General features: G+C 41.4%; 1 protein-coding gene across 9 annotated transcripts in view; it reads right to left on the minus strand.

Annotated features, from left to right (window-relative positions):
• The window catches only part of LOC127797436 (CSC1-like protein At1g69450), a 144146-nt gene that overhangs the window by 115195 nt on the left and 5101 nt on the right, over window positions 1–23850 (minus strand). For 8 of the 9 annotated variants that reach the window (XM_052330342.1, XM_052330340.1, XM_052330336.1 and 5 more), the window contains one exon: window positions 21488–21643. The exons of the other annotated variant lie outside the window; for it this stretch is intronic. In XM_052330342.1, the coding sequence (XP_052186302.1) occupies window positions 21488–21643 (156 nt within the window). The remainder of the gene's footprint in view (window positions 1–21487; window positions 21644–23850) is intronic. 9 annotated transcript variants of the gene reach the window in all.

Consider the following 23850-nt stretch of genomic DNA (forward strand, 5'->3'; position numbering starts at 1 on the left):
GAGGGAAAGAAAGCAGTGGGAAGCAAGTGGGTCTTCACCATAAAGTATAGATCTGATGGAAAAATTGACCAATACAAGGCAAGGCTTGTTGCACAAGGGTTTACCCAAACCCATGGCCTAGACTATGATGAAACCTTTGCACCAGTGGCAAAATTGAACTCCATCCGGGTGATTTTGTCCTTGGCTGTGAATCTAGACTGGAGACTACACCAGCTAGATGTAAAAAATGCATTTTTAAATGGAGAGCTGGAAGAAGAGATCTACATGAGACTTCCACCAGGTTTTGAAGAAGACAGCACTAAAGGAAAGGTATGTAAATTGAAGAAATCACTCTATGGGCTTAAACAATCCCCTAGAGCTTGGTTTAAAAGATTTAGTGATACTCTATACACACTCGGGTACAAGCAAGGCCAAGCTAACCACACTCTTTTTACTAAAGTTGAAGAAAATGGAAGAAAAAGTATCTTGATAGTATATGTGGACGATATTATCATCACAGGGGACAATTTGCAGGAGATTGAGAGGTTGAAGCAACAGTTAAAGCAAGAGTTTGAAGTAAAGAACTTAGGGGAATTACGATATTTCCTTGGATTGGAAGTGGGTAGAAGCAGTGAAGGCATATTTATATCTCAAAGAAAATATACTCTGGACCTGCTACAAGAAATAGGAAAAATGGGTTGCAAACCAGCAAGTACTCCCTTAGAGCCAAACTGGAAAAATAAGGAAGAAAATGGAGACTATTTGGTAGATAAAGAAATGTATCAAAGGTTGGTAGGAAAGTTAATTTATTTATCTCACACTAGGCCAGATATAGTCTATGTTGTGAGCATTATCAGTCAGTATATGCACCAACCGAGCAAGAGACATCTTAAGGCAGTTTATCACATCCTTAGATACCTCAAAGGGACACCTGGGATAGGGCTGCTATTCAAGAAAAATCAAGACAGAAGGATTGTTGGCTTTGCTGATTCAGATTTGGCCAGATCAATTGAAGATAGCAGATCAATGTCCGGGTATTGCACTAAAGTGTGGGGCAATTTAGTAACCTAGAGGAGCAAAAAACAACCAATTGTAGCAAGGAGCAGTGCGGAAGCGGAATACCGGGCCATTTCTCAAGGAATTTGTGAGGTCATCTGGTTAGAAAAATTAATGAGTGACCTGTCTATGCCTATGTCATCATCTAAGGTTCTATACAGTGATAGCCAATCAGCCATTAAAATTGTGAACAACCCGGTTCAGCACGATCGAATGAAGCATGTCAGAATTGATAGGCACTTTGTCAAGCAAGAGATAGAAGAAGGAGGCATAAAGCTGATGTATATTCCTAGAGCAGATCAAGAGGTAGATATTCTAACTAAAGCCACGCAAAAACAAGGTTTTGAAGTCCTTAGAAGCAAGCTGGGAATGATGAGCATCTATTCCTCAGCTTGAGGGAGGGTGTTGGAAGAAGTTGTGAATTCATTAGGAGTCTTGAAGATAAATCTCACAAAAGAAGAAGATTTCCAGTTTTTAAAAAGTTGTAGATTATCTTATTAGCTGTAAATTAAGTTGTAATCTTCTCTTATTTATAACAGAATAGCTAGAAGATAAGTTAGCTAATATTTAGGAGATAGAGGGGCAGATATCTAGGAGATAAGAGTCAACCATCTGTAGGACTCTTTGTGTATAAAGTCCGATTACCATTGAATCAATTTAGTGTGGCAGTTTTCATCCAAGTTTCTACCTAAATTCTTCATGCATAAATTGACTGACTACTCCCACGGAGCAAGCAATATCAAGCCTAGTGTGGGACAAATATATTAATTTGTCAACTAACCTTTGATAACTTCCTTTATTAACTACATTGCCTCCATCTTTTGCTCTTATTCTGTGATTTGGGTCAATAGGAGAACTTGTTGCCATGCTATTAAGTTTCCATGTTTTCTTTAAAAGGTAAAAAATATACTTCCTTTCGGATAATAATATATTGTTTTTGGAGTAGGTCACTTCAATTTCTAGAAAATATTTCAACCTCCTAAGGTCTTTAATTTAAATTCTCGTGCCAGATGTTCCCTTAAAGAAACTCTTTTAGTCTCATCATTTCCTGTGATAATAATATCAACATAAACCAATAAGGCTATGAGTTTTACCTTCTCCATTATGTTTTATGAACAAAGTATAATCTCTCTAACTCTATTTATATCTCATTTGTCTCATTGGCTTTGAAAATCTTCCAAACCACACCCTTGGAAACTGTTTTAGTCCATACAAGGCCTTTTTCAAATGACACACCTTTTTATCTCCAAATAGCATTTCGAATCCAAGTGGAGGCTCCATATAAATTTCCTCTTTTAAGTCACCATGGAGGAAGCCATTTTTAATATCAAACTACAATAATAGCTAATTAAAACAAGCAGCAAGAGAAATGAGTATCCTAACTGTATTCATCTTGGCTATAGGACAGAATGTTTCTTGATAATCTTTCCCATATGTTTGTGTGTATCCTTTTACTACCAATCTTGCTTTGTAGCTTTCGAGGGTCCCATCAAATTTGTTTCACTATAAACACCCATTTATATCCCACTGGTTTCTTTGGTCTAGGCATAACCTCCCAAATTATGTTTTTTTCTAATACTTTCATTTCTTTCTTTATAGCAAGTGTCCAATTCTTATCCTTTAATGCATCATGAACCAACTTTGGGATTTCTATAGTGTCCAATGAGGTAAGAAAGGTTTGATATTGAGAGGATAGTCTATGGTTAGATAAAATTGAGATATAGGGTAGTTAGGGTGTTTTGTGCATTCTCAAGTACCTTTTCTTATGTAATGGGAAGATCGAGATCATGAGACTTAGGTATTACCTTTATTCAGACAAGAATTTCGAACTTGTGTTGGTTTAGGATCAACTTCATTCCTTCTTGAGTAAACAATAGTTTCTCTTGGATTCAAGGCTAGCTATTGTAATTTGGTCGTATGTTCATCACAATCAATACTAACTAAATTGGGGAGATCTTTAATGGAGAGGGAATAGAGTGACCAGGATTCTCATCCATGGTAGATTAAGGAGGAGATAAGGCAAAAGGTTGTGATGGAAGGGATTTTGTTGATTGAAGTGAAGAAGGCTAACTCAATTGAGAAGATGAAGGAGAAGAGGAAAGATTTAAACGGGTGTCTGGAGTGAGATCCTCAACTTTACGAGTGCTCCCTCCAAAATATGAGGTTGAGAAGAAAGGAAAAAGAGGATATCTTCATGGAAAGTAACATTCATTGAAATAAAGAATTTGTGAGAGGATGGATGATAGCATTTATACCCTTTCTAAGTGTTGGAATATCCAAGGATCACATTTATCACGATTATGTTGAAAAATATGAATATATGTATTAGAATTATTAATATAATTAGATATATTGCATATTGTTGTTAGTGTTTTTATTTATTTATTTATTTGTTATAACTATATGTAATTAGGCTAAGTCCGTAGGTTATTAGGCCAGTTGTGCCTATTATAAATAACACACTTAGACACTAATCTCTTAGATTTTTTTCTCATAATTGTTTTCTCACATGGTATCAGAGCCACCGATGAGAAAAACCCTAGCCACTGCTGTGTATCTTTTTTCTAGCGGCCTAAAAACCCTAGTTTTCTTTCTTCACCGCCACTATTCACGCTGAAAAAAAAAAAAAAAAACTAATTTAACTTCACCGTCACTGTTCACACCGGAACATCACTGTCCGGCCCTCGTTTGCTAGAACCGTCCCCACCCTAGGGTTTGCCGCCTTCAGGCCAAGTTGCCACCGAAAAATCGCAGTCACCGGCGCCCCCACACACCGCCGCCACGCATAGTCGTCCGCCCCCACGCGCCGGAGCGTGAAGGCGCGTCCGCCAGCCGTTTTCTCCCAGCTTCTCCAAATCAGCTCACCTTCCTTCCCCAGGCCTATTCCCGGTGCCAAATCCTTGTTATGTCTAACCTCAATGACGCAATTTCTATTGGTGCTACTCTCGCAACTGCACCTGCTACCTCTCAGTCCTTTACTGTCTCCAATCTCAGAACAACCAATATCACCACTGTCAAGTTGATAGAGTCTGCCAATTATCTCTCATGGGCAGCCTCGTCCAGACATTGCTTTTGCTATGAGTGTGGTGAGTCAGTTTCTCAATTCTCCATGTGATTCTCATTTGGATGCTGTTATCAGGATTTAGAGATATATCAAAAAAGGACCGGGTAAAGGGCTACTCTACAAGAATATGGAGCACACAGATATTTGTAGTTATACAGATGCAGATTGGGCCGGCTCTCCTTCTGATAGTCGGTTGACCTCTGAATATTGTGTTCTTGTGGGAGAAAATCTAATTTCTAGGAAAAAGTAAGAAACAGAATGTAGTAGCTAGATCCAATGCAGAGGCAGAGTATCTGGCTACGGCTAATGCGACTTGTGAGCTCATCTGGCTTAAGCAACTCCTAGAGGACCTCAAGTTTTGCGAAGTGTCCCTTATGAAGCTCGTTTGTGATAATCAGACTACCTTGCACATTGCTTCCAATCTAGTGTTTCATGAGCGGACTAAGCATATTGAAATCGACTGTCACTTTATTAGAGAAAAGCTGGTTGAAAGTGTTATTGTTACAAAGTTTGTTAATTCCAGTGATAAACTTGCCGATGTCTTCACCAAGTCTCTAAACGATCATCGGATAGAAGATATTTGTAACAAACTTGGTGCATATGATATTTATGCTCTAACTTGAGGGGGGGTATTAGAATTATTAGTATAATTAGATATATTGTATATTGTTATTAGTGTTTTTATTTATTTATTTATTTGTTATAACTATGTGTAATTAGACTAAGTCCATAGTCTAAGCCCGTAGCTTATTAGGCCCGTTGTGCCTATTATAAATAACACATTAAGAGACTAATCTCTTAGGTTTTTCTCTCATAATTGTTTTCTCACAATATGCCGGCCCTGTTTGTTGCAGTTTAAAAGCTACAACTTCTAGCTTCTAGCTTCAAAAAAGTTGGGATGTAGTGTTTGTTTTACCTTATAGAATTCTAACTTATAACTTCTACTAGCTTTTAGAAGGGTAGAAGCTGGCTTTTTCAAACCTGGGGTGCCCCAGCTTTTACAACTTCTGCTTAAATAATTACATTTTTATGACAATTTTGCCCTTATTTTTAGCAAAGAATTACCCTCTTGTCTACGCAATCATGGATTTTTCTTCTCCACTGCCATCTCCATTTTCAAATCTCTTCCTCTCTCTCTATACTTTAATTAATTTTTTTATAACACTTGAAACTTATACATATACACTAATTAATTTTTAAATTATCATTCTATAACTACTAAGGGTATTATGGACAATTATACAAAAATAAGTTATTTTACAGCTTATGGTATCAAACACCACAACTACTTAACTACAACTTCTAAGAAGCTGCAGCAAACAGGTTCACAACTTATTTTAAGTTTTAGAAGCTATAAGCTATAATTTCTTTAATTAAGCTGCAACAAACGGGGCCGTCATGCACCTAAAAACTTTTGGGGACAAAGTTGAGGAAATGGAGACAGATGAATAGTGTTTCATTAAGGGCCAAATAGGGTTTTTGTTGTCAAGGGATCGAGAGGGTAAGAATTAATCAAATGAGCTGCAATTAGCACAGCTTCTCCCCATAAATGTTTAGGTACGCAGGACTGAAATAAAAGGGTTTGGGTGACATTTAGAAAATGACGATTTTTCCTTTCAACCACACTGTTTTGTTAGGGGGCGTCTACACAAGAGGACTCGTGAATAATGCCTTCTTTTAGAAAAAAATGATTTAGACATTGCTTGAAGTAATCCTTGACATTATCCAATTGAAACCTTTTGATAGACACTCGGAATTGGGTTTTGATCATTTGACAAAAATTGGGAAGAACAGTAGAAGCTTCAGATTTGTCTTTCATGAGGTAAACTCAAGTGACTCTAGTGAAATCATCAATGAAGGAAACAATCCATCTAGGCCCCATACAATAGCGAACGCTTGAAGGACACCACATATCACTACGGATTAAGGAAAAAGGTAAAGCAAACCTTTTATTAACCAAAGGAAAAGAAGTTATGTCATGTTTAGCAAGATCACAGACTTCACAATGAAGAGTGTCAAGAGATACATTATAGAATAAGGCAGGAAACATAGTTTGTAATAGTCAAAATAGAGGATAGCCAAACCAACAATGTTATAGTAAGATCTTGGGTAGGTTCTTAGAAGCAGTAGCATGAGAGGAGATATGTTGTGATGAGGTGGTCAACTATTGCCTTGGTCCATTAGAACTACTCGCTGCCTCAAGGATATACAGTCCATCCTTAACCTTGTCCAATCCTCCTCCAGAAGTCCAATTCTTGCCACAAATTGCTCGACGATGCATAGTATTGAGCCACAGTCAATTCCCCTTGTTCTGTCTCATGACTTTCTTCCTAATCTCATAGATCTAAGCATCATTCCCTACTTGTGAGTAAGTTTGAGAAGCCCACTTCAGATCTTCCATGCAGTATCGAGGAGTAAGTATCCTTTTGCAGTACTTGGCTGCATTGAATTTGTGAATAAAATAATATGTATTCTACCAAAAAGGTACAATACTATATATATATACACAAGTATTTTAAGTTAATTACACTAATACCCTTTACTTATCTTATTTAACACTCTCCCTCAAGCTGAAGCATATATATTGTGTATGCCCAATTTAGTACAAATGTAATTCACGCGAGAACCTCTAAGTAACTTAGTGAGTAAATCAGCCAACTGATCATTGGAACCCACATATGTTGTAACTATATCCCCAAAAAGCACATTTTCTATAACAAAGTAACAATCAATTTCAATGTATTTGGTTCTTTCATGAAACACGGCATTAAAAGCAATATGCATTGTAGCCTAATTGTCACAAATCAATTGCATGGACTTAACCTAAGTAACTCCTAACTCCTCAATTAATTATTTCAGCCACATTAGCTCACATGTTGTTACAGCCATTGCCCTATATTTAGATTCGGCACTGGACCTGACGACAATAGTTTGTTTCTTACTTTTTAAAGAGACTAGGTTTCTACCAACAAATACACAGTATCCAAATGTGGATCGTCTGTCACTAGGTGATCCTACCCAATTAGCATCCGTATATCCCACAATCTGACTGTATCCATGATTCTTATATAATACACCCCGACTGGGGACAACCTTAATGTACCGAAAAATACGAATCAGTGCATCCCAGTGACTGTCACAAGGTGAATGCAAGAACTGACTTACCATACTCACAGCAAATGAAATATTAGGACATGTGATTATGAGGTAATTAAGTTTTCCAACTAGTCGACGATAGCACCCAAGGTTAGAAAAAGGCTCCCCCTGTCCCGGTAACAATTTGATATTCGGATCCGTAGGAGTATCTGTTCGCTTACATCTAAGCAACCTTATCTCCCCTGACATATTCAAGTCATACTTTCTTTGAGAAATATAGATGTCTTATTTTGACGAAACTACCTCAATGCCCAAAAAATATTTCAAGTGACCCAAATCCTTAGTCTGAAATTGTTGGTGAAGATGTGCCTTAATTTAGTGATACCAACATCATCATCCCTTGTAAGTACTATATCATCAACATATATCGCTAGAAGAATATAGCGGCAAGACTAAGAGCGATAAAAAATAGAATGATTAGCTCCACTACGAGTTAACCCAAACTCAGGAACAACTAAACTGAATCAACCAAATCAAACATGAGGAGACTGTTTTAAGTCGTATAAGGATTTTGAAGGCAACATACCAACCCAGACTCCCCCTGAGCAACAAAGCCAAGAGGTTGCTCCATATACGCCTCTTTATGGGCTAGTCAAATCTGGGCCAGATCTAGGCAAGATCAAGGTGAGAGGCTTGATGCTTCTACAATGGCAGAAGCTTGTAGAGATTGACCGTGACAAGGAAGCTAGAACGGTAGCCGACAGACGTGTGATGGAAGACCGACGGTGACAGAAGATCGGCAACACAGCAACGACAGAGGTGAGATCGAAAATGGCCGCGATGGAAAAGAAGCAGTTGTGACGATGGCGAATTGGCGAAGCAGCAATGACAGGTGACGATGGCAAATCAGCGACGCAGAGACGACGACGACAGGAAACAACCACACAAGATTTGAGAAACCAACCACAATGCATGAGATCTAGGCTGCGATGCACGAGATCTGAGAATCAGCGTTGGATAGCGACAACGACGGCGACGAATGAGGTGACCAGCGGCGGCTGCAACTGGATTTAGGGTTGGGTTAGGGTTTTTCTAGTAGCTCTGATACCATGAGAGTAAAATAATGTATCTATTCTACCAAAAATGTATAATACAAGAGAATATATATATACAAGTATTTTAAGTTAATTACACTAATACCCCTTACTTATCGTATTTAATAGAATTTATTAGCCAAGACATCACAAGGGAGTTCTCAATCTCCCATTGCTAAGCACTTAAATCTCTAGAAGTAGGTTTCTTCCCTTTTACTCTGATGATATAATCCTCCAACCCTTGGGCCTTGACGAACAACTTGCATGAACAAGACCATGCCAGGTAGTTGTTTCCATCCAACTTCACAGGGCTTATCAAAATGGAGGGTTTATCTGCCAGCATAGTAGTTTTAACTCCTTCAATGGTTTCTGCACTGCCCAATACACCTGAGGATCTATCTTCTTCTTACAACATTCTTTCCAAAGAACGACCCTACTAGTTCTAGCCTAACCTAGCTTTAATACCCTACTAGTTCTAGCCTAACCTACTTCCAGGGGTAGCAACAGCAATGGATGAGTCCTTTGGCTAGGTTGAGAGCAATGGATGACCTATCCAAAAAGAAGATCGATTAGGGGCACGGGAGAGGATCCCCGCACAGACCCTCCGATGCCTAAGTTAGCCTCTAGAAAGTATAAAGTAATCGAATGCAAAAAAGAGATGTGAGTGTGAGAGATTGCGAACTGAATGAGGGGAAGAGACACCCTATTTATAACGATGGGAGGGGCAGCCATGTGTCGAGTGGCCCGATCTCCTCGACAAGAATCTCGGAGGGGCTTTGACCGAGTCTTGTGGAGGTAGTTTTGATCGATTCTCTTGGAGGTGCAAGAGTGCAGACGTGTAGGCACTTGGAGACGATCATGGTACTTTGGGTGACCCTCATTTGGGGGTGTGCGCGGGCAATGGCACAGACGCAAGCGAAGGCAAGCGCAGTCGACCAAGTGTGCATGTGCATGTGTGAGGCGTGCAAGGTAGTGTGCGTGAGCACACCATGGGCGACAGCGCGCGCTAAGGCAGGCTCCCCGAGTGACCCCCACTCGGGGGTTCCCTTACCCCTGAGTGACTCTACTCGAGGGTAAGGCCTTGTGCTGGGGAGCCCCCGCCAGGCTGTCACGCGACGCACGGCCAAGCGTGGGGGGTCGCGCCTTGTCCACTCCCGCTGAGTGGCCCTCAGGGGTGCACCCTTCTGCCACCCCTGAGTGACCCCCACTCGAGGGTGGTGGCCCCCCGAGTGACCCCCAGGTAGCCCATGGCCAGCTTGCCACATAGCGCATCCTCGGGCTGCCACTTCTTCCTCCTTAATATGTTTTGATTCTTTTACTTAGTACTCTGATATTTTGTCACGCATAACAATTACTCCCTACTCTTTCTGTCGAGTGTCCCAGGAGGAAGAGTATTCTGCCTGCAGCACTGCCCTATTTTGAAGAGACTATTTTTCTTTTTTATTTTGTAGCAATCTCCTCCTTCACGTCTCTCGTAGCACTATCCCGGGAGGAAGAGTATTCTATCGTCTTTGGCATTCTGCTCCTTGGGTGCCTCTATAAAAGGAGGTTTGAGCTTCTCATTTGGCCATTATTTCAACAAGTCCTCAACGTTATTTGTAGCTCTGGTATTTTCATATTTTGATTTCTCATAAGCGCCAATGGCTTCGAGAAGATGACGTGCTGAAGCTCCTACCCTTGCAGCAATGGTCCATGCATTCAGTTCTTTATCTTCTAGAAGTATAGACACGATTTCTTCATACACTCACAGCTCTCGAGGTGACGGGGGCTGAGAAAGATCTTCAAATCACCTCAAAAGTGACCGTGCCGTTATTAGCTTATATATGTATATACATTTTGCCGAGAGATGAATTGGTATATTGGGGAATTTTCTCCGAATCCAAGGGTGTTCATGATAATTGGCGTTCCATTTCCTGGTTTGTCAAATTACTTGCAAAATAATGAATATGACATCTCTTCTTGCAGGACAACGACTATTACGCCATTGGGACGCCAAACGAAGTGGCATAAGTCGCTTGCGAGGCCACTGATATTATGCTTCCTCGATGTATGGCTAATTACGGGACAACGGGATGTGCTTCCTTATTGTCAGGCTGTGAGCAGGGCAATGGGCCTTTTTCGTTATAATGTCACGGCTCCCTAGTTTCGCGTGTACATGCTTGCTAGTATTATGGACATAATGTCTACATTTGCAATATGCTTTATTCTCGCAGTTCGGTGTGACGCCTACGTCCGCAATTAAGTGGTATCAATATTTTGTTTTTTGCAGTTCAAGATAATGTCTACGTCCGCGATTAGAAAAAATATCCATTGTCAGGGCCATGTGCAGGACAATGTCTTATTTCTCCCCTATTGTCGGACTACGTGCAAGACAATGGGGTTGTTATCTCCCTCTTGGTCAAGCTATGAGCAAGGCAACAGGCTTTTAGCTTTCACCTTGTTGCCGGGCTATGAGAAGGGCAACAGGCTTTTAACTTTTACCTCATTGTCGGGCTATGCGCGAGGCAACGAGCCTTAGGTCACCAAGCGAAGCAGTGTAGGTTGCTTGTGGGGTAACAAGCCTTTCGTTCAAAAAGAACCCTTGATTGATCTCTCCTTTCATCCTGAGACATGGAATCTAGTAGATAATAATGGACACAATTTATTTGCAGGAGCGAGTACAAGCATTTTGATGTGGTTCAACTAAATGTGCCTACGTCCACAATACCATTTTGGACTTACATTATTACAATGCAAATAATTCAAATGAAGGAAATAATACAACTTAGTCTTGCATAGTTTGCTTGGCAATCAATAAAGTCTCTTCACTTTTTTTTTCCTTTTGTAGATGCAACATAGCACGTGCGGGCTTTCCGTTGATCCCCTCGAACTTGTCCCACTCCTTGAGGTGTAGGAAATTTCATCAACAAATAGCAAAAAGAGACTACGGCCCTCATGTCGTTGAGCAGGGGATGACCAAAAATTACATTCTATGCAATCGATGAGCCTTTAACCACCATAAAGCAAGCCCGGCGTGTTGTCCTATGAGGATCAGAGCCTAATGTGACTGGCAATTGAATTAAACCAGCCACCGGGATAGTCTCCCTGATGAAACTATATAAAGAGGAAGAGACATTTTTTAGTTGATCTTGGGAAATGTGCATTTGCTTAAAACAATTCCAATAAATGAGGTTAACTGAGCTGCCACTGTCTACCAAAATTCTCCCAATGGGGTGCTTTGCAATGACAATTGAGATTACCATTGGGTCATCATGAGGAATGATTACATCTCCTCTATCGACAGGTGTGAACATAATGGCCTCTTCATTTTCTCTAACCTCCATTACTGAATTGATCTGGTAGGTCAAACAGGCATAGGCCTTTTAGGAAAAGGAGTTGTTTCCAGCCAAAGTTTCACCGCCCGAAATGACATGTATAACCTGATGTGTTGGTTCATTATCCAGAGGGGGATTCTGTCTATGGTCGCTTCCTCTCTCTTGTTGTTTTGAATTATGTCTTTCGTGTGCTTCAGGTCTCTCTTCCCTTCTTTGTGGCTCCTTGTTATTTCCCTCTTCTTCTCGTACACATCTTTGTAAGTGTCATTCCCAGATAAACAACTCAATTTGATTTTTCAATTCCCAACATTGATCAGTGAAATGGCCACGAGTCTTATGGCATCGACAGTACTCATCCTGATTCTTCCCTATAGGTCGATCCACCTTTTTTGGAAGTTTGATTAGGCTTGATCATCTATGGTTGCAATATGGCAGATCGAGGTTGGGTGAGCCGGGTATAGTGATTGAACTGAGGCCTGACATCATCCAATCTTCGGCTCTCTCTTGTCGCCGATTAAGATCTTCTTCAATATCTCACTCCTTTCTTTTTCACTCCCTGTCTTCATCCATTACCACAATCCTCATTACTTTTGTATGGTGTATATATTTTGTGAGAAAATAATTATTAGAGAAAAACCTAAGAGATTAGTCTCTTAGTGTGTTATTTATAATAGGCACAATGGGCCTAATAACCTACGGGCTTAATTCTAATACTCCCCCTCAAGCTGGAGCACAGATATCATACGCACCAAGCTTGTTACAAATATATTCTACCCGATAACCGTTTAGAGACTTGGTGAAGACAACGGCAAGTTTATCACTAAAATTAACAAACTCTGTAACAATAACACCTTCAACCAGCTTTTTTCTAATAAAGTGACAGTCGATTTCAATATGCTTAAGTCCGCTCATGGAACACTAGATTGGAATCAATGTGCAAGGCAGCCTGATTATCACAAACAAGCTTCACATGGGACACTTCACAAAACTTGAGTTCCTCCGGGAGTTGCTTAAGTCGGATGAGCTCATAAGTTGCATTAGTCATAGCCTGATACTCTGCCTCTACACTAGATCTAGCTACTACATTTTCTCTCTTACTTTTCCAAGAAATCATATTTCCTCCCACAAGAACACAATATCCAGAGGTCGACCGACGATCAAAAGGAGAGCCGACCCAATCTGCATCTGCATAACAACAACAAATATCTGTATGCCCCCTTATCCTCATAGAGTAGCCTTTTACCCGATGTTTGTTTGATATATCTCAGAATCCGGATAACAACATCCTAGAGAGAATCACGTGGACAACTGAGAAACTGACTTACCACACTCACAACAAAAGCAATGTCAAGACGAGTGACAGTGAAATAGTTCAATTTGCCTACCAATCTTCTATACCTTCTAGGATCTGAGTAAGACTCCCCCTGTCCCGGCAAGAGTTTGACATTTGGGTCCATTGGGGTGTCAATCGGTTTACAATTCACCATACCGATTTCTTTTAAAATGTCAAGTGCATACTTCCTCTGAGAGATTGAGATCCCATCTCTTGATTGAGCAACTTCAATATCCAAGAAATACCGGAGTTTGCCTAGGTCTTTCGTCTGAAAGTGCTGATAGAGATGTTCCTTCAGATTTTGTATACCAACCCGATCGCTCCCTGTGATAACAATGTCATCTACATAAACAACGAGATAGATACATAAAGAAGAAGAATATCGATAGAAAACTGAATGATCAGCTTCACTTGAAGTGAGATCAAAGGCTTGAACCACAGTGCTGAACCTATCGAACCACGCTCGTGGAGATTGTTTCAGGCCATAGAGAGACTTCTTGAGTTTGCAGACTGTATTGGACTCCCCCTGAGCAACAAAACTAGGTGGTTGCTCCATATAAACCTCCTCTTGCAAATCACCGTGAAGAAAGGCATTCTCAATGTTCAATTGATAGAGCGGCCAATGACGCATGGTAGCCATAGAGAGAAATAGGCGAACAGAGGCGCCATTTTAGCAACTGGAGAGAAGGTATCAGTGTAATCCAGCCCATAGATCTGTGTAAAGCCTTTGGCAACCAAGCGGGCTTTAAGACGTTCCACCTGTCCGTCAGGGCCCACTTTAGGGGTGAACACCCACCGACAACCAACAGGAGTCTTTCCTGGTGGCAAAGGCACCAAATCCCAAGTGCCAGTAGAATGTAAAGCACCCATCTCATCTAACATAGCCTATCGCCAACCAGGATGGGGCATGGCTACACCTGTGTTTTAGGAATAGAAACAGAAGAAAGGCTCGAAACAGAAGCACTATAAACAAGTGACAAACGATCATAACACAAAAAGTTATAAAGAGGATGTGGATTGTGAGTACACCGTGTACCTTTGCGGAGTGCAATAGGAAGGCTGTCGAGCTCAGGATCCATGGCAGGAGTGACCACTGACGGAGAGAGTGAGTCAGGAGAGTCGCAGTCAAGAGGAATGCCAGTGCCAGGAGTAGGATGAGGACAACGGTGATAAGTGAGAAGTGGAGGATCCGGGGAGTGTAGACCAGAAGATGGAAGCGGAGGCTCCACCGAGAAGGAGATAGACGGATCTGATAAGGGCAACGGAAGAGAAGGAATAGGCAATACTTCGTCAAGACGTTGTGAATCAGGCTGAGCAACCAAGAAGAAGTACTGTTGTTCAAAGAATGTGACATCAGCAGAAATAAGATAGCGGTTCAACTCAAGAGAGTAACACTTATAACCTTTCTGCAATCGGGAGTAACCGAGAAAAATACACTTCAGGGATTTGACAGCAAGTATATCCTGTCCTGGTGAAAAGAAATGCCCAAAACAGATACATCCAAATACACGAAGAGGAACAGAATAAAGGGGTTGGGAGGGGAACAAAAGAGAGTGAGGAATGTTGTCCTTTAACACTGAAGATAACATGCGATTGATCAGATAACACGCAATAAGAACAGCATCTCCCCATAATTTGGTGGGAAGATTGGCATGTAAAAGTAGTGTTCATGCAGTTTCGATGAGATGGCGATTTTTACGCTCGGCAACATCATTTTGTTGAAGTGTATAAAAGGAAAAGAAGATTGATGCAGAATGCCACGAGTAGTCATGAAAGTAGTAAATTGAGAAGAAAAGTGTTCAGGGGCATTATCACTACGTAAAGTACGTATAGAAACTCCAAACTGTATTTTTATTTCAGCAGTGAATGTCTGAAAGATAGAAAACAACTCAGATCGACTCTTCATGAGAAACAACCAAGTGCAGCGAGAAAAGTCATCAATGAAAGTAACAAAATATGAGAAACCAAGAGTAGAAGTGACACGACTGGCCCCCCATACATCAGAGTGCACAAGAGAAAATGGAGCCTCAGCCCTATTATTGACACGACTAGAAAAAGAATTACGTGCGTGTTTACCATGCTGACATGACTCACAATCAAAAATAGACAACGATGACAAACTAGGAACTAATTTCTTCAATTTGGAGAGGTTGGGATGACCAAGACGAGAGTGGAGAAGATCTGCGGAAGCAACACTGGTGCAAGCCATCAGCACAGCAAGATGATAGTGACCCTGTGACTCACACCTGACGCCAATCGTCTGCCCCGTACCCTGGTCCTGTACACAAACAGAGGTAGGAGTGAAAATGACTAAGCAGTTAAGTGTTTTAGTAAGTTGGATAACTGAAATCAAATTGAAAAGACTGCTAGGGACATATAAAATCGAATTTAAATATAAAGACAAAGTGGGTGTGGTTCGGCCTATCCCTTTAACTGCAGTTTTGGTGCTATCAGCCAGGGCAACTGTAGGCAAGGTATCAGAATAAGTAAGTGAAGAGAAAAGAAGTTCATTGCCACACATATAATCAGTGGCGCCAGAATCTATAATCCAAGGACCAAGAGATGGGCTTTTAACAACGCAAGCAACGAGATTACCAAGATGAGATTGCTGGGTGGCCTGAAACTTCAAAAAGACATCATACTCAGCTGCAAACATAGGTATCAATTGTGAATCCGGTGCAGATTGGGCAGAACTAGGATCACTCAGGAATGCATGAGCTGCACTGGTAGATGATGAAGGCGGAGCAGCAGGCCGACCATGTTTCTTCCAACACCTGTCCTCAAGATGGACCCAGTTTCATACCAAAGGTGCACTGTGGACGTGGCCGATTATTATTACGGCCTCTATTTCCTCCTGAGTGAGAAGCCTGAGACACAAGGACTGAAAATTCGGCTGGAGGAACAACATGAGAAGAAGAGGACATACCATGTGCACCGTTCATGTTCAGCAACCTTTTAAAAGAGTCATTCATGGTAGGATTAGTGGAGCTGGTCAAGATTTGATGCCTGATGGCGTCAAATTTTGGTTTTAGACTGGAAAGAGCAATAACCATAAAAAACTTCTCTCTTTGAGCAACCTGTTCAGTCTTGGTCGTAGTAATGGGAAGAAGAGTATCAAATTCTTGCATGAGAGCCCGAACCTGTCCCAAATAAGATTCCATGGACGACTCTTGCTTCAGATTCTTGATATTAGAGACCACAGTGTACAAACGTTGGATGTTATTCGTATAACATTCTTCAGCTCCCTTCCACACGTTAACACAAGTTTCAAATGGCCGAAACAGCTGCATGATGGATGGATCAATAGACTGTCATAGGAGACTGCATAACTGGCATCAACTTGTTCCCATCTAGCCCGATTGGCTTCCAGCACACTTTCAGCCTTTATGGTAAGATGATCGGCTTAGCCTTGCCCTTTGAACAACAATTTAACAGAGGCTTCCCATCAAAGATAATTGGCAGACCCTATCAACTTGACAGTGGTGATATTGGTTGTTCTAAGATTGGAGACAGTAAAGGACTGAGAGGCAGCAGGGGCAACAGGTGCGATTGCCGAAGTAGCACCAACAGAAACTGCGTCACTGAGGTCAGACATAGCGAGCATTTGACACCCGAAAAAAGATTAGGGAATGAAGGCGAGTTGATCTGGAGAAGCCAGGAGAAAACAGCCAGTGGAAGCGCCTTCAAGCGCCGGCGCGTGGGGGCAAACAGCTGCGCGTGGCAGCGGCATGTGGGGGCGTTTGGGAGCTCCGACAGCTGCGATTTTCCAACAACAACTCGTCCTGAAGGCGGCGAACCCTAGGGTGGGGTCGGTTCCAACAAACAACGGTCGGATAGTGATGTTCCGGCGTGAACAGTGACGGTAAAGAGAGAAAACTAGGGTTTGAAAGCCGCTGGAAAAAGATACACAGCAGTGGCTAGAATTTTTCTCACCGGTGGCTCTGATACCATGTGAGAAAACAATTATGAGAGAAAAACCTAAGAGATTAGTCTCTTAGTGTGTTATTTATAATAGGCACAACAGGCCTAATAATCTACGGAATTAACCTATGGGCTTAGCCTAATTACGCATACAACAATATGCAATATATCTAATTATACAAATAATTCTAATATATTTATTGGCCCTGACGAATAAATCTGCCAAGGATTTTAGCGGGTCTAGAGATAGAGATTCTGGGAAAGAAGTCAGTCGCGCCCCTTAGAACATAGCGGACACTGCCATCTCAATCGATAGGTTGTGACTCTCAAGCGTAGCGTTTCGGAATCTGTCCACATAATAGCGTAGGGTCTCTTTGCTCCCCTATCAAATGTTACGGAGGTATGTCGCATCTTTTTTCCTGTAGCTGTTAATAATGAATGTTTTGATAAATTCCGCCTTTAGCTGCCCAAATGAAGAAATGGATACTTCGGGTAAACTATTAAACCAAGCCCGAGCATGTTCAACTAGGGTTAACGAAAAGGCCCTACACATTATCTCATCGTCCCATCCATGGAGCATCATCAAAGACTCGTAGTTCTACATGTGATCGTAAGAATCATCCTTGCCAGAGTAAGGGGTTATTTGGGGCATCTTAAATTTCCTAAGCAAGAGTTTTTCCATTACTTCTACCACAAATGGCAGCCTGCCTCGTGATTGCTCTTCTGAAACTGGTAATAACTTATTTTGCTGCAACACCTGCTCAATCATTTTCTTCATATCTACCGTCTCCTAGGCACTAAAGGTCATAGGGTTGTCATTGGACTCATCATTCCGCCTTGACACTGGTTTAGAAGAGTTCCGTCCTCCCTCCATGGGGGTGATGCCATTGTCTCAGAGTATCTCCCTCTATGAGGGCTTCCCCTACCTGCCTTTTGACGTTCGGCCCCTCCTTGATTTTCTTGGCAAGGGGAGGTTTAGGTAGAAGCCTCTTAGGTAGGAGACCTTGGTCAGTTGTTTTGAGGAGGGGCAGATTAAGTATGAGAGTCAGGAATAGCCTCTTGATAAGAGCTATTTCCTAGAACCTCTTGACGTGCCCCATTAAACAGAACTATTTCTGGTATAAACTTCCTCAAGGTAGCCGGCATCAAGGCTCGAGGAACCAAACCTTATAATATCCTATCCATTTCACGAAGGGCTTGCATCCCTTTAACGTGCTTCTATCACAGCGCTTCATACACAGCCAAAGGAACCATGGGTGGGGCTGGTACACTTAAGCCAATGTGACTGGAAAAATAAGGCCCCGGAAGGGCATGCGAATTGATAAGTGGTGGAGCTTGGAACTAAATGTCCAACAGATGTGAATGCCCTAGGAAGAGCGGCTGTTGAGTGAGGGGTGGATGACCCTCACGTGGGAACTGATGGGTGATGGGGAGCTAGCCCTCACGAGCGGACTGATGGGTGAGGGGTGGCTGGCCCTCACGGCAGGTTTGATGTTGATTTTCCACACAAGGGAGGGTCTCTCGTTGAGGAGATTGTGCACCACGGGAGAGAGTCTGTCGGCCGCTTCAAGGTTATGCCATGGTGAATGAGGGTTTTTTGGCTTTTTGTTGGTTTCCCACAGACGGCGTCAATTGTTGTTGCACGATTACAACAATAAATTTATGTATAGGAAACCGCCGATGGACCCACATGTGGCTTATCCAAACGATGGATGACTCACTATGGGGATGGATGACTCCTTCGGACGATGGGTGGCGTGTGGATTATCCAAGCAATTGGTGATTATCGAGAGAGATGGATGACTCTCTCAGGGAGGAGCAACAATGATGGATGAGTCTCCCGAGGGTAGCAACAGCGATGGATGAGTCTCCCAAGGGTAGTAACAGCGATGGATGAGTCCCTTGGCTAGGTTGAGAGCAATGGATGACCTATCCAAAAAGAAGATCGGTTAGGGGCGCGGGTGAGGATCCCCGCGTAAACCCTCCGATACCTAAATTAGCCTCTCGAAAGTATAAAGTAATCGAATGCAAAAAGGAGATGTGAGTGTGAGAGATTGCGTACCGAATGAGAGGAAGAGACCTCCTATTTATAGTGATGGCAGGGGCAGCCATGTGTCAAGTGGCCTGATCTCCTCAGCAAGAATCTCGAAGGGGCTTTGACCGAGTCTCGTGGGGGTAGTTTTGACCTATTCTCTCAGAGGTGCAGGAGTGCATACGTGTAGGCACTTGAAGACGATTGTGGTACTTTCGGTGACCCTCATTCGGGGGTGTGCGCAGGCAATGACACTGGCGCAGGAGGCCAAGTGTGCACGCGCACATGTAGGGTGTGCAAGGCCACGTGCACAGGGCTACGAGTGCACACCTGCCTGTGCGCGCTAAGGCGCGACTCCCCGAGTGAACCCCACTCAGAGGTGCCTTACCCCCGAGTGACTCTACTCAGGGGCGAGGCTTTGCGCTGGCCCCCCCCCACCAAGCTGCCACGTGGGTAGGTGCGGCGAGCCGCGCCCGTCGAGTGGCCCTCAGGGTGGCGGCCCCCCCAGTAACCCCCAAGTCACCCATGGCCGGCTTGCCACGTGGCGCATCCTCAGGCCACCACATGGCACTTCTTCCTCTTTAATATTTTTTTATTCTTTTCCTCATTACTTTGATATTTTGTCACGCATAACAAGTGTATTTCTCGTATAGCTAAGACAAAATGACAAATGTTACCATTACCAGCTTTGAACATATAATCACTCCTAAACGTAGTCAACAATGACTCCTATTATTTCAACACATCAAGATCTAAAGTGCTGGAAAAATATGAAATTTTTAGAACAGAGGACCAAAGGTAAGTCTCCAACACCCACCCACCCCAGGATGTGAATTAAAGAAAACAGAACAAAAAGAAGAGATGGGGAAGGGGGAAGAAGACACAAGTACAATACTCCAAAGATGCGAGGAACTAATAACGATTGACATTTTGATGGCAACTCTTGATTGGGCAAGATACAATTTAACCTTATAATTCACTCCAACTGCCACAAGATCTCCAACAGGAGAGGACCACATCTCCTTGGCATTCCAAAAAGTCCTGAGTATACTGAAAGTAGCAAAGCCAAATCCTTTTCACACAGTTGGACAAGGAATAGAAAATTCTTGTTGCACAAGAATACTACACAAGATAGAACTTGACCGCATATGAAATAGAGACAATTCCCAACAACGATTATTATCAGCCACAAGCAGTTCCACCATAGCCTTGGTGAAACACACATCTTCAAATAGATTCACAAACTATTTTTATATTTAAAACTTCAAGAGTCTATATATAACAAAAAAATTCCAATGGGTTTGGCGCATTATATATATATATTATATATTTCTTTAAGATGGATCAGCATCTATACAAGAAAAGATAAAATTAAAATTGTTGTTTTTGGTAATAAGCTTGAAGTGGTTCTATTGAATATAAGATGCATTAGACATGATTAAGATAGTTTGATCATGAGAGAAGAAAACCAATAGAGCTCCAACGAAGAAAGTGGATGGAATGAACAAGTGTCTAGCAAAAGAAGATAAGGGGCAAAAAATAAGGTTATAGATAGAAATGATTAGTGATTTAGAATTCATGTAGTTGATCCCACATAGTGGAATAAAGGCTTGATATGATATTGTTGTATTTTAGCTATTTCAATTGAAAATAAATAAATGAATGAAGAGGCAAAGGGAAAAGGGCATGGATATTGGAGATTGACACATATTCTTAACGATTTCCAACGTATGAAGAAAGACAAAGCTCATCCAAATTGCTCCACCAGGAGAATGAATAAAGAATGTACTCCAGCATAGCAGGCTTCTATTGTCTTTTCTGAACTTCCTTTGTGACCATCTTCCACCAGTCACAAACCCACAATATTTTAGAGTTAGTTACTTGCGTATGAAGAAAGACAAAGCTCATCCAAATTGCTCCACCAGGAGAATGAATAAAGAATGTACTCCAGCATAGCAGGCTTCTATTGTCTTTTCTGAACTTCCTTTGTGACCATTTTCCACCAGTCACAAACCCACAATATTTGAGAGTTAGTTACTTGCGTGAAGAAGATGAGGTGCCATTTCCAAATGAGGTGCCATTTCCAAATATATTACCAAGGACTCAAATCAGTTGTGAACTTAGCACCGCATATTCCTATACACAACTAAATAGCCCATATACAGAGGCTAGCATGAAATGTGTTATGTGGAAGGAAGTACAATTCAGAGGTACAGGAGGGACTAGGGTTTACAAGAAGAATCTTAATGAACACAGGAGAATATAAATTTGAAAATACACAGGATTCAATTTAAGAAACTACAGACAGATGTTCCACGATTGTTGACAAAGAGGTAGCATCAAATTGTGCTCATAAAGCATATCACACCATTGCCATTGGACCATCACCAGAATAACATGTTTGGGCCACCAAGGACAAATCACTATGTTAAGGAGGCAAAATATAATCTAATTCAAGGCATAATCAGGGTTAACTGCAGGTATGATAACAGGCAGATGTGTCTATGTCTCTTTACTCATAAAGATTCAAAGAGGCGTTAAGAAATAATATAAGACGATAGATTTCATCAAAATCAAATATTAATGTCCTCTACTCACTTATTTGAGCCATTGTTCACATTTGATATGCTAAACACATCCAGAGAATCACTTGTCAGATTAGCAAAGTCTATACTAGCAAGCTGATTCCCTGTGCAATTCACTGGAAGAAGAACAAAGATCCCAATAATCCCAGCAACACAAAATATTCTCAAACTGCATTATTTAGACAAAAAGGGCACAAAGTCAGATAAAGGCAAGACATAAGTACCAAATCTAAATATTGATCGAAGTGGTAATAACAACAACAATAGTGGAAGTATGAATAGTGGAAAAGTAGCAATAGTGCTAACAACAACAATGAACATTATACAAATGAAAGAAAAGAAAAGACAAAGCTGAATAAAAAACATCAACTACAACAAACTAGGAAAATGATAAAAAGTATGAAATTGCCATCCTCATAAGTTTATGCATGCAGTGCTACTAAATTGCATATCCCTTAAGCTTTCTGGACTGCCTCAGAGTTTTGGCAATGCTGAAAGGAAATAAAAAATGCACGGAAGACAGGGTGAAAGCATTGAAAATTTCCAAGGGTTGTGATGCTACATAGCCGAAAGGCTAAAATAACAATTTCTTTTTAGGACTTCCACAACTTAGTTGACATTATTCGGACTAAAACAAAAAGAATAAGGCAACAAAAGAGGTGTGGCCAACCTGTCACAAATTGGGTGCTTATAAAAGACCCCAGTAAACTGCATCTCTCCTATGGATTAGTTAGGTTTAACTATAAAAGCACAGGTAATTATAGAACCTTAGTGCACACCTCCATCTGCCTTGCAGTGTTCAGGATTGAAGTTGGATGGATGTTCCTTCAAAACCCCCTTTAGAAAATTCTATGCAAACGAAATGGCAACGAAAGAACATTTATAGACCAAGGTTCAACGAAACATAAAGGATAGGAAATTTCTGTTGGTATGACTCACAGTTACAAAGCTTTGATAAATTTAACTAAGAGGATGAATGTTTCAGGCATTGTTTTTGTTCAACATATACCAATGAGATTAAAAAGAAAAACCTAAAAGTTAGCTATAAGACTAGCCATGAAAAGCAGTGTTAAGTGTTTTGGACAATCAGGAAACAACATGCTAGCTCAATAGCCATAATTGTAATGTGATACGACCCTAGGGTTTGGCTAGGGTTTAGGAAGTAAATTGGTAAGAATTAGAGGAAGAAAGAGCAGAAAGGGAGGGAAAGAGAGAACAGAACAAAAAGAATGGTGGGAGAAGAGAGAAAACCGAGGGAAAGCTAGGAGAATTGAGAGAGGGAAATAGAATTCAATTGTTATTCAAATCATGCCTTTCTCTAACTATGTCAGCCTCTTTATAGGCTTACAATTGAAGGAAATAACAGAAAATATAACCAACTAACTACTCCAACAGCCTTGCTAACTATTTATACAAGAGTTAGTTATTCTCGCCTAATCTCTAAACTTCTACAATTAATTGTGCAACTTATACACCATAGATTTCCCCCCCAATTACAATCATATCCCAAGGGTCATGACAATCCCCATCCCTTCAAACAATTCTTGTCCCCAAGAATTGACAACTGTTGACTTGTTCTTCATCCAATTCTGGCCTTAACAATCTGATTTATTCTTCTCCTTTTTTTCCTGACGCTCCTTCTACTTCTAAGCTTTGTCCCGTTTTCCCTTACATTTTGTTGCTTTTGTTTTTCCTGCACAAATGTAGTGTAGACTCCAAAAATCACCATGTCAAGGCTCCCTTCTCCAATGTCAAATCTCCTGAACTAGATGGCAGCAACCTCCTCTTCCACAATATCAAAACTCCCGAACCATATGGCAACACCCTTCCCGAACCAAATGGCAGCACCCTTCTCTTCTTTCACCTTCCGAATCTTGTCTAGACCAAGTAACATGACAGCAATACTGTCATAGTGCCCGATATCAAAATTATTCACAACAACAGGGGAGTTTTCTTTGGCTAGAATTATCTTAACCTGTGACGCCTCCGTCTTTTCCAAAACTAAAGGCAAGGAAGCCATTCTCTTAGAATCTGCTTCCTCAAAACCATTCTTGCCTTCAGTCTCCAGTTTTTGCATTTGGTCAAAGTCTTCATAGATTGCATGTTTCCCTTCAACAACTTCAGTATCAGCTTCCTTAGAACCGTTGTTAAGTAGTTCCAATACAGATTGTTCCATTAAAGCTCCTTTAGCTACATATGGTCCTTTACAAACTTGCGAGCTGCTCTTACGATAACTTTCTGGCGGCAGTAATGCTTTCTACAAATGGCTTCTAGTGCCAATTCTTGCAGCCTCGCTTTCTTCGCCGCTTGTTCCACCGTAGTAGGGCAGAACATTTTCACACTAAGCCTTAATGCATCATCAAGACCATTAATGAA

Source organism: Diospyros lotus, chromosome 3 (genome assembly GCF_014633365.1).
Source record: "Diospyros lotus cultivar Yz01 chromosome 3, ASM1463336v1, whole genome shotgun sequence".
Classification (NCBI taxonomy): domain Eukaryota; kingdom Viridiplantae; phylum Streptophyta; class Magnoliopsida; order Ericales; family Ebenaceae; genus Diospyros; species Diospyros lotus.